Source organism: Stegodyphus dumicola, chromosome 9, assembly GCF_044657685.1.
Source record: "Stegodyphus dumicola isolate Sdum_Otavi_A_Nest chromosome 9, ASM4465768v1".
NCBI lineage: Eukaryota > Metazoa > Arthropoda > Arachnida > Araneae > Eresidae > Stegodyphus > Stegodyphus dumicola.
Window position 1 is genome coordinate 105,586,168 of NC_140776.1, and position 12,316 is coordinate 105,598,483.

A 12,316-nucleotide genomic window follows, 5' to 3' on the forward strand; every position below is an offset into this window, starting at 1 on the left:
TCAAAACTAAGTCGTTAAAAAAGTGAAGACGAAAACAAAATATCGAAAATCTAAGCATATATACCCACTCTGTTATTCGGCTTAGTTTTTTTTTTTTTTTTTTTTTTTTTTATTCTTATAGGTTGGTAAATTGCACATTTTTTTTACTTTAAAAATGATTGAATTATATTGTTCTTATCTTCCATTTAAGGTTTTTATGCCTTTAGTTAATCTGCATGCAATAGTTGTAGAATTATCAACAATTTAAAAGTTAAGTGCGGCTAAACCTAATTTATCATAGCAGCCATATTTGTTTAAATTTGAAACTTAGCAGAATAGTGAATTAAGTCAGTTTCTGCACCTTCAGTCTCTCTCTCTCTCTCTTTTTTTTTTTTTTTTTTTTTTTTTTTTTTTTTTTTTTGTGCTGAGTGGGACCAAAAGTAAGCTTTCAGTTCTGTGCATCAAAAAAATCTGCCTTCTTACCCAATGGCGGAATTACTTTTTTTTTTTTTTTTTTGTGTGTGTGTGTGTGTGTAGAAACTCTAAAATATGTTTAAATGAAACAGGAAAATTGTGTATAATTTAATCTGGTGTACACATCAGAGTATCACAGTTTTTTTTATTTAGAAACATAATTATTCCAAGTATTTGTGCAATATGTTGCTGAAAATTGATCAGTAGAGATAAAAAGTAAGAAATTTGGAACCAGTTACACAAAGACAATTTATCCTATGAATATGCAAAATAAGAAAGAAATGGGAAACTAAAACCTAAAAATTATAAAAATCAGAAGAAATACCAAAACCAGAAAAAATATAAAAGAAGAGGAATTCAATCAAATCTGGTGTAACGTTATCAAAAGGAGGATATATTGGACGTAATTGCAATTCCCCCTTAACTTGAAAACCACCTCATTTCTGTATTCAAAATTAGCTGATGAACTATTCTAAAGTATTTAATTATAACCTCTTGTGTTGTAACCTCCTTCAGTTCTACCAATTATTCACCATTTTTGATGCCTTTGAGCCATAACTACTAACTACTGTTTGCTCTTAGAAACCACATTCATTTTAAACAACACTACAGACCAGAATTCCAACATGCATCCATTGCACATCACATTGTGAATCACCGAATTTGCATATTTCCAGCACTAATGTATGCTTGGAAGTGCAATTTTGTGTTCAATTGCATTTAATTAGCATAAATAATTGCACACTAGACATTAGTTGTATCATTATCTTAGTATATTTTTTCCTCATTATCCTTTAATTTTGATAAAATGTATATATTGTTGCATTTCTTATGGGTTTGTGGATTTGGAGTGACTGATGACAGCACTTGTTGAAGAATCAAAGCACAATTTATTTAGCTATTATTACTCAGGACAAAATCCCATTTTCAGTCATTGAAAAACTACGACAAACATGCTGAAACAATCAGCAACACAGCCTTTGGGCTATCAGACTATAATAGTGAAGACAGGTTCACAGCAAAGCACTAGAGTACAGCTTCCCGACTCGATCCAGTCTTTCTTACATAACATACTCTCGAGACTCTCCACGCTGCAACTCTTGATGTACTCGACGATACACTCAATAGTCTCAATGGCATACACTTGTGGTGTACTCGACGATATACTCAATAGTCTCAATGGCGTACACTCTTGATACACTGACAAGACACTTCAACACTAGTCTGATGATCAACTGCTACTCTGCGTACAGGCAGGATTTATATAGCTTTTGGGCTGCCTTCGAGTACATTCTAGGCTAAACTGGTAAGAATTCGTTCCAGAATGTTCTTCATCTGTCTATGGCATATCGCCAATTTTGTCACTAAATGGGCGATTTCATGCTAAATCTGGCAACACTGCCTTTCCTTGACATTTTATGGCAACCCTAAACCTGCCTTGAGGGGAAGCTATCTTACTAAGGCTGGGAATTATGTAACAATGTTCCCTTACAAGGACTGCATGTCCTAGGCAGTACAATCCTTCATCAGAAGCCAAATTCAGTACAAACAAAAGGTAATAAAACAAACAAAAAATACATAAAGAAACAAATATTTACACTGTTACTTACAAAAATTAACCATATAACAATTTAAATTTTGTACATTAGAGTTCAGAATGAATTTTAGTCTCAGATTTTTCGTTAAACTATACCCGGGTCAAATACAGTACAAAGTCTTTAATCTGGACGTCCATAATCCGGAATGATCTATAATCCTGACCTCAAAGTTACAAACTTTCTGTGCATGCGTAGCATTTACGCATGCGCATAATACTTTTACACATGCGCATATGCATTTACGCATGCACATTTAGTGTATAACGAACGGTATAAGCTAGGCTAAAATTATCTAATTATCTATTTCAGTTAATGTTGGAGATTGTGTTGTTCCTTAATCCTCTGATTGGATCCGGCTTATTATTTTTTGCAGACTGTTAAAGCAATTTTATAAAAGTAAGCTTGAACTTTCGATTACATCAAATAGAATTTCCGTTTCTGGAGCTGCCAAAGGATCTACAAAGCGAAAGCATGTTTCGATGTCCATTAAACAAAAAGTGGAATTGCTGCAAAAAATGGATAAAGGCATGAAGAAAGTAATAGAGAGGTGATTTGTTTCTCTAACCATTCCAAAATCTGTTTATCAATTTCACGCTGCTGTGAGGGGGGGGGGAACGACGCGGCGCGCAATGAACTGGAAGTTGATCTGTCAGCACTATCATCATCTTCAGCGCAGATGTTTTTATTTTATTCGGCTTATAATTCCTTACTAAATGTAGTGTTTCATCTCGATGAACACAATATGATTTAAATCAATTTCCTCTTCATTATAAATATCACAAATACACATCAAATAGTTTTCTGATTGCAAATTTCTAATTTTGACAATGCATAATGTATGCTTTACGCATGTGCGCGTTGAAAGATATGTTTAATAAAGTAAGCAAATAAATATTAAGTTTTTTTTTTTTTTTTTTTTTTTTTTTTTTTTTTTTTTTTGTAAATTTTGATACCTTTTATTTCATAAATTACGATTTCATATTTTTAATTGTATGCTTTCTGCATACCATCTTACCAGAGTTAAACTGATGATCTATAATTTGGAAAAACCGATAATCTGGAATCGCCAAAGTCCCGACGAGTCCGGATTAAAGACTTTTGACTGTATAACAAAAAGGGAATAAAGAATGTCATCCAGTATAAAACTTTAATTGAATTTTAGAAGCAATTATTCTTTAAAATTAGTATACTGAAAAAGGGTGTTCAAAATGTTTTTAATGATAGTTTTGTAGACATGAGTAGAAAAATCCATAGAAGTTGAATTTTAGATTTAAAATTTTTTTTTTAATTTAAAATTACAAAAAAAGGCAAAAGAAAGCTTGAAAAAGGGAGTAAAGGAACTATTGTTAGGAAACTAAAACATCTTCACGTCATGGGCTTATCATGATGACTTTAAGTATAGGAGGCCCTTGTTTTAATAATAGAATATTAATAAAGAGGAAATAAAAAAATAAAAACGCATAAACCCTTTAAAACATCCTTCTTTATCCTTTTCTTTTGGAGCTTTCAGATACAAAATTCATACTTTTAAAAAGTATTCTAGGGTGTAGATTACTCCAGGTTTTTTTTTTAATGACTATTAATGAATTTTATAGGAATTTCATTTTCTTTTAAACTTTTGGTTAGAATTGGAATTTTTTCATTTTGTGTTTCTATTTCAGTGCAAACTTTTTTTATTCTGCTAATTTTTTTAATAATAGTATTTGCAATAACTTTTTCAGATATGTTGGAGTTCCTATATATATATATTACATAAAGTAATCTACATTATCGTCTCTCTCCTTTCTCAGAGGGGAGTGATTATTGGTAATCTCTCCATTTGACACTTTGTCTTAGGATCATACTGCTAGCACCAACTTTCATCTGCAGCAGAAATGTTGGAAAACCAAATGTGGGATTAATTCTCTTAACTCTGTACTCAGAATCCACATCATAGTTGCCAGTTCTCATGGTTTTACTACAGATTACTAGCTTTTTATTAGATCTTTTGGTCTCCCAATTTTTAATTTTCAGTCTTTTATTTTGCTGTTGCTGACACAGTTTTGTCCTTTCACCCAAACCTAATGAATATGAAGATAAGGTATTGTTTTGTTTTTTGCTTCATGTGGCTGCACTTGCCATCATGTTTTTAAATTTGCTATTAGTTGTTAACTAATGAATTTTATTATTTGGCATTTATTATTAATCTCATTTCCTTCATATTTGAAAGTACTTTCATAAATAAAAGTTTTTTCTTTCTTTCTACTCAAAAATTTTTCAGTGTAAAATTTAAAAAAAAGGGGGGGTAAATAAAATAACGTTAATCAGAAGTATAACATTTAAAATCACAAATTAATATTAATACTTTAATATCAGAATTATATAACAAATAGTTCAGGTATCTGAATCAGGCATTGTAAAATGAATTTAAATCATTTTGGCATTCCCTTGAAATTGCACAGTCCTTACTCCCTGTTTTTCAAATATCAAGATTGGCTGCTATGTCACATCCAACGTGCCCAGTAGTGACCTATGAAGAGTTTGACAAATGGCTCGCATTTCATCTCATAAAAACAGAATTCTAATTTATTTATGTTTTATTTTACAAAAATAGAAAATATGAATAATTGTATATGGACAAGAAAACATTTCCAAATAAAATAATAATAATAATAATAGAACCCCCTGAAAGTTTAAAAAAAAATTGGTACAGTTCTGTTTTCAGGACCGTAGAATACAACAACAAAAATATATGTACAAAAGCATCAAATTTACTAAACGCAGCTGATTAATGGGAAATTATGCCCAAAGAATCAGGAGATGCAATTATGTTTTATCAATAATTCAGCAGTGAAATGGCACTGCAGTAAAGAATCCTGTAATGAGAAAAAAGTATTAAAAGCATAATTTGTTTGAAAGGTCGAAAATCCCCTTCCTTACAATCATGAGGTTCTTCTGTTTTTGGTTTCAAATGGCATCTGTTTAGTGAACAGCAGCTGAAGATGAACCCCGATACAACTGTTGACTGGAACAGTTACATGCATGAGGTGTGTGTGTGCTGCAGCTTTAATTGCTTGGCCTACATGTAAAATCAGCAGATGTGACTAGATTATTGAAGTAGACAAAAACTTTTTCGGTTGAAGCAAGAACAACTTTGAACGTTTTCTTCTGCCACAGTAGATTGTGCAGTGAATCAGAAGAATGTTTTTCAGTTTCTGTTCCAAATCGATCAGTAAAAACTTTATTAAATCTCATAAAATAAAATATAGCAGAAGAAAGCATTATTTATACGGATTGCTGGAAAATATAAAAGTCAGATGAATTTCGAGATGGCAGCTGTGAACATCTTATCGTCAGCGACAAATATAATTTCATGGACTCCAAAAGTGGGTGTCATGTACAAAACATGGTTGTGGGGCAATGCTAAATGGTGCAGTAATTGCATTGAGGCATTATTTGACTTCATCTCGCTTTTTACTTTTCTGAATGTATGTGAGGAGGTTCACATAAAAAAAAAAACTGAAATTTTCTCTGAAGTATTAGAAAATATCAAAGATTTTATGCCTCCTGTTTTATTTCAATTACGTTTGACCTTTCTCGTTTATTTTTATTTATTTTTCTATACATAGTAACCAAAAGTATCATATATAGAATTAAAATTTAGTTTAAATTAAAATAATTATTTGCTATTATGCTTCCTCGTGTTAGGATTATCTTAATTATTTTGGGCATCTTTGGTATCAATAACAGTCTGGTATTTTTTTATGGTCCCAATAATAGAATTGCACCAAAAGTTTTTTAAAAAATCACAGAATATCACAGAAATTCCATAAAATAAGAAGTAGATTTAATTAAACAGCATAGTTTATGCCATAAGCTCTCGCACATTATTTTCTTCTTCTTTTGGTTCAGTTCATCTTAAGGAAATTCTAAGGGCAAGCAGTGACTTTTCAGAAAGTTTTTACATAAAGTTCTCTTAAAATTTTCCCAATTATAGAGATTATCATTAGATCTGAAATATATTGTACTATCGAAGAGGAATTTCTGGATTTCTGGTTGTAGTTCATTGAGCTTAATGCTCATTCAGCTTCAGTGCTATTGTGGTCTGTATGGTGATTTTAGCCTTTTTTTTTTTTATGCTGTTAAAATTGTGTTATGCAATTTTTCTGTTAAAACCATGGCAACAAAATCCTGAAAATAATTTATTTTTATTTTGTGGTTTACTAAAAAATTTAATATTTGTCAAGTGTGATTATGACATGCAAGACATGTTGTTTTTGGAACGAATAAATAAAACACGTGGGGGGGGGGGGGGGGGGAAAACAAGGTTCTAGCAAATTAAAGACAAATTTTACAAAGGAATTGTATGAACCCCCTCCCTATACATCACCACTGATCATGCCTCTCACTTAACTTCTAACTAGATGCAACGAACTAAAAACTGAACAGTGGTATGTTAAGCACAGCTCTGTCAGTTGGTGGTTTTACATGGAAAAATTTCCAAAGCCATATGTTCAGATTATATATTATATATTATTAAGTGACCCATTTTTTATGTCAGCATATAAGAATTAAGAAGCCTGACCTGGAACTTCTGTGGTAGAAACTGTATTTTTCTGACTGTAATGAGAAAGAGTTTTGCCATTTCACATCAAGAAAACTGAAAATCATGTTACAAAATATTGAATCAATACATTATTTAAATAGACTTAACTGTAATCCACAAATGATTTGATTCAATTATAATATGAAACATTCCTTATCCTACCAAAGTAAAAGGTTATGTTCCTAACATAACCTTTTACTTTTACTTTAATGTAAATAAGTAAAAATTGTTAAACATGTTAAGTTTAAATAGATTTTATTGAAAAATTGTTACCTTCCATGCAAATTTTGCATTTTATGAAAAATGGCCCATGTATTAAAAAAGGTTGACTTTTTAATCATTCCTATACATCTGTATGGAATATTTGTAATAATTTTAAAGTTAAAAAGTTATGCAATTTACTTTATTTTTATTTATTTGGAATATATATGTAAAATATAAAATATGAAACAAAATTATTAAACTCATTTGGAATGAAATGGGAAAAGATCTTTAAATTGATAAATTTTAATTAAATGCATCCCCGTTTCAAAGTATATGCTTTGCTGCATCACTCTGCCACATGTTATGTCACGACTTCCCTGCAATCTGTTTGATCTGCAACATCTGTAACCCATTCGCTGCTGAAGATTAATACAATGACTTTCTGGCTATAAATAAGGAAAAATTTATATGCATTGCTTTTTTTACTTGTTGTTGCCTGAGTAACCCATGTCTCTCATTTCACCCACCTTCTTAATGTAAACTACTTATATGGAAATTGTAGGCCATATTTAGCACCTCTAGTATTGTATTAGTGTGTAACCTGCAGTATATTTCTGAGTAATTGTTCCTTTAAAAAATAAAAATGCTGTTTTAACCAGAAAACCAGTTGTGATTTTTGCACCAGTCATAAGAAGTAGTCTTCTCAGCCATTATGTCCAATATTTGCTTCAATAAAATACAGTTTTGAAAAAAAAAATTGGAAATGTTCTGTAATCTCTCCTCTCCCTCCCCCCCCAAAAAAGGATGTTTTGAAAAGTAAGTGTTAGTAGCAATTTTTATTTATTTACCTTGTTAATGCTCTTATTATTTAATTTGTTTTGTCATTTATATAATTTAATCTATCCTTCGCTTACATTTCCATTCTATTATATAGCTATATGCTTCAGTTAAAGAAAAAATGGAGGAAATGCAGCAGCATAACATGTCATGGATAGAAGTCCAGTTCCTAAAGAAGGCAGTTGATGTCTTGTGCCAGTGTCGTCAGACATTGATGTACACATATGTTTTTGCATATTATTTAAAGAAGAATAATCAATCTGCAATTTTTGAGGTATGATATGACTCAGTTGAGGACATATTTTGTTGGATTTTGATTTTAACTTACAAAGAAAAAAATTTTGATGAAATTTAGAGAAAAAAAATACAATTTTTATTCTTTTTTGATTGTAGTACATAAGTATATGTTTTGTATTGTTGTGTATTTTGTAAGATTAATGTTTTCTTCCTTTTTTATACCTGTAATTTCCCATCCCCTTGGCCTTGAAATAATCCTTTAAAAAACTATAAATGCAAATGCATACTGAAGTAATAGAAATAAATGTTAAATCCTTAACATGAAAGTAAAGATATAAATATAAAGCTGCTCTGAAATCATACATAATCTTATATTCTTTTTTCGTAAATGGTGAAACAAATGCTCATTAGAGAATTATTTGATTACAAGTTAATTTAGAGTTGAAATTTTTTTTAATGTGAAATAGATTTATAAACTCGAAAATTGATGTTTTATTACAACTTAAATTACTATATTTTTGTATATTAGTGAAAATGCTTTAAAATTCATTATTGAGTACATAATTCTGCTTTCTTAATTATAACAAAGTATTAATTTTATTTGTTGAAGTGATATTTTAATTGAAGAGATTACCCATTTAAATTTTGTGACATTTTCAAATTTAAAATTAAAATTGTGTCTATTGTATTTTAACAAGAAATTTTAAACGTAATTCGGAAAAAAAATTAACCCTAAACCATTGTGTAAATAAAATTTTAAACTATTTAAAAAAATTTTTTTTATTTTGCTACTGCATTTTTTAAGTATTCATATTTTTATGTTAATTTTATTTTTCTGCATTCTTTGAAATATACTGTATAAAACTTTGTAAGGAATTTTCAATACTTCTGTTCCTAAGCTTAAATTATTTTCATATCATGCCTAGTCAAGAAACAAGAGATTTCAGCTAGATCTTAAGTTAAATATTTTTATGGAATTAATTATATAAATGCTATTGTTAATTCCATGCATTGTATGTTTATTAAAAACATTGTGAACATGTGCAAAAAAAATTAAAAATCTTTATCTTAATTTTAAAAAATATGCAAAATATAAATATTTTTAAAAAAATACAAAATTAGAAATGAGTATAGAAATTTACAAACATGAATCTGTTAACAGGATAACCAAAGTGATTTAGAAAATGCTACTGAGCAACTGTCCGAGTATTTGGAACGAGACATAACTCAAGAGAATCTATTAGCCATTAAACAGAAAGTTCAAGATAAATACAGGTAATATGATTATATGGGTTTTAAAAACACTTAGTATGTTTTTAAGGCATTGAAAAGACTTTTCTGTCCTAAATCAGTTTTGTTAGCTTTACTATGTTTACACAAGTGTAATTACATGTGCAAGAAAAAATAAGATATGAAATAATGTAATATTGGATGGGAGTAGTATTACTTCCATAAAATAATTATTAGTATTCATATTTTTTTAATTTTTGCATGCGCTTTATTATGATCACATGCTCATTAGTCCATTGTTAATCTGAATATGTCTGCAAATATTTATTGCAGTAAGCTAATACATAAAAGAACAGAGGTACATGCAAATAAAAAGCTCATAGAAAGAAAGAGAGTTTTATACCATTTAAAGGCCAGGATTACCTGTATCTGCACTGCATTTGTTCCCAAAAATAATCAAGTGACAAAATTAATTGCTCACAAAGCAAAATTTCTTTTTTTAGAAGTTGAAAAGAGAAATATGAAGAAATTATTATTATTATTATTATTTATTAATTTACAGGTACTGTGACAGCAGAAGAAAAGTTCTTTTAGATCATGTACATGAAGGCTATGACAAAGATTGTTGGGAATACACTGAATGACATGAGGAGATGGATCCATACTTTTTTTGGGGTCAACAAATGCAGGATACTAAATTTGAGGCCTCTCAGCCTTCAACGTCTTTTCAGTAATGGGTAAAGTTTGGTAGTAAAATGTAAAAAAAAATTGTGACTTTGTTTCTGTTTCCAAGAAGACTGTCAACAACCTTCAATAAGCAAGGTAATTTGAGTGCATTTCAGTACTGTGTCCCAGTGTAAATCAGTCTTGTTTAGTTTTACTTATTATCATTTGACATTTTCTCTAGAAATTATAGCATAAAATTATGTACAATTTTATTTCAAGCATGTTATTTTTTTTCGCAAAAAATTTTTAACTGCTTCATCAAAGCATAGGAGATGAGATTCAAAAGTGTTTCATCTCTCTTCTTTTCTGAAATATATATACAAGGCACTTAATATTATGTTTTGTTAAGTACTATTGTGTGATTTTAGTTATGCAAATGAGCTAACTTCTGTCTTTTCTTTTTTAATGAGTTAATTTTGATGGAAATTTGAATTACTACTGTATCTACTATAATTTTGTTCCTATTTGTTTTTGTTTTAGTTCCTAATCCACACAAATAATCATTTATTTCACTGTTTATAAAATCATTTGGATAACATTACTGTAGATTTCTTTGCTAGATATTTGTAGTTTGAGATATGTGAATATGTATTGAATATTGAATTTTGCTAATAATGCTTTAGTGCCTGTCGCTGTATATAAAATCTGCTATTGGATTAGCTTTCTTGTTAAAATAGCTGGAGACATTTTGTCAAATATTTTAACATATAATTAATAAATTATTGCTGTCAAAATATGTGCTATCTCTTTAATGTGGTATTTGTTTGTTTATTCATTTTCATAAATTATCTGTAAAACTTATCTTTTATACATAGCTTTTAAAGAAGAAAAATCATCTTATAGATTCCAAGAAAAGGATTTTAAATATTCATTTGATTACAGTCTAGCTTTAATTATAAAGTACGAAAAATAAAAAGGAAGGAATTAATCAAATATCTATTTAAATAAGTTACAAAACTTAAAAATTCAGATTTGTATGATTTTGTAATTCAGACTAGCTTTAAAACAGCTTTGATGACTGTGTTACATGTTGTGTGTATTTATATACAAATATAATTTGTATATTTTTATATGTGTGATCAGTCAACTTTGGGCAGCTTTGAAGTTTGAAAAAACCTCTGCAGAGACAAATTTTTTAAAGTGCCAAAAATTGTTTGTTTGATTAAGATTTATACATTTCATATCAGTAACAATTTTTTTATACCTAGTCCCCTTTGGTGAAAACCATTTTATGCTACCGATAGTTGCATTCATCATGCTTGTTACAATTAGTTCTAAATTCTTTGAATTTGAGTTAATTAAATCTGAGTAATTAGAAAAGAATGTTAAGATAAAAAGAATGATAATAATCACATTTGTTATGGAAGGTACATTTTAATAATTTGTTCAAATTTTTTTTGCAACTTAAGTCATTTAAACCGGAGTAATTAGAAAGGAATGCTGAAATGAAAATGGTGATAAAATTGGTCCTGTATTCTTAATTTAGAAAGATGTGTTGCCATAAAAACAAAATAATTATTCCACATGACTAAAACAAAGGGATTTAACAGGAGGGAATACCAAGTATTCCTTAAACAGTAAAGTACTATTTGTACGACTTTCAAGAACCATTAAAAAAATATACTTGACAAGTACATGTAATCAAAGGATTATTTTGAAATGAGTTTTTAGCTATAGAAATTTGTAGCTACTATACATATTTAATTTAATCATCCTAGATTTAATATGGTTGAAATATTACTTAAATGTTAAAATATTACACTTTTAAACTGTAGGAATTGAAAATTTTACAAAATGAACATTAAAAGAAAGCAAAATTTTACAGTTTTGTCTTCTTATCGTATCGCTGATTGTTTTTAAGCCATTTTGCATAAATATCCCTCATCAACCATACTTTTTTATCCGCTTATGTTACTATAATGTTATGATTTTAATACTTTGAAACGTTTTTTTTTTTTTTTTTTTTTTTTTTTTTTTTTTTTTTTTTTTTTTTTTCTGACTTCCATGCGATGAAACATATCATGTTTTCAATTTTATCAACTTTCAAACTGATAAGGAAAGCTACCAGATTTCTTTACAACAAATACTGTAAAATTTTCAGAAGTGATCACGGATGCAAATTAAAAAATAGGTGCAAAGTTGAGCATTTTGTTATCTGCTACAATCCTTAAAACAGTGTAAATAAAGAGGTTTATGCAATATTTGCAATCATAGATTTTGCAAATGCAATATGTCTGTGAGGTTTGTGGAATTTTATCGTCAGCAAGTCCCATGTTACTTACCTACAGGAATTTGATGTATATTTATTGGAGAGTTTGTGCTAGGCATAATACACAGACGTCCAAAAAGTTAAGCATAATTGATGTTTATGTTAATATTTAAGGAAATCTAAATCAGATTGGTGGGAAATGTGATATGCGAGTGTAATACTGTTATGCCATAAGAA

At 29.1% G+C, this 12,316-nt stretch overlaps 1 protein-coding gene across 1 annotated transcript in view; it reads left to right on the forward strand.

Annotated features, from left to right (window-relative positions):
- Nucleotides 1-10,604, forward strand: part of LOC118203603 (E3 ubiquitin-protein ligase arih1-like) — a 96,606-nt gene extending 86,002 nt beyond the window's left edge. Inside the window, exons 12-14 of the mRNA XM_035375886.2 lie at nucleotides 7,775-7,951; nucleotides 9,077-9,189; nucleotides 9,707-10,604. Of these exons, the coding sequence (XP_035231777.1) occupies nucleotides 7,775-7,951; nucleotides 9,077-9,189; nucleotides 9,707-9,788 (372 nt within the window). The 3' untranslated portion in view covers nucleotides 9,789-10,604. The remainder of the gene's footprint in view (nucleotides 1-7,774; nucleotides 7,952-9,076; nucleotides 9,190-9,706) is intronic.
- The last annotated feature ends 1,712 nt before the right edge of the window (nucleotides 10,605-12,316 follow it).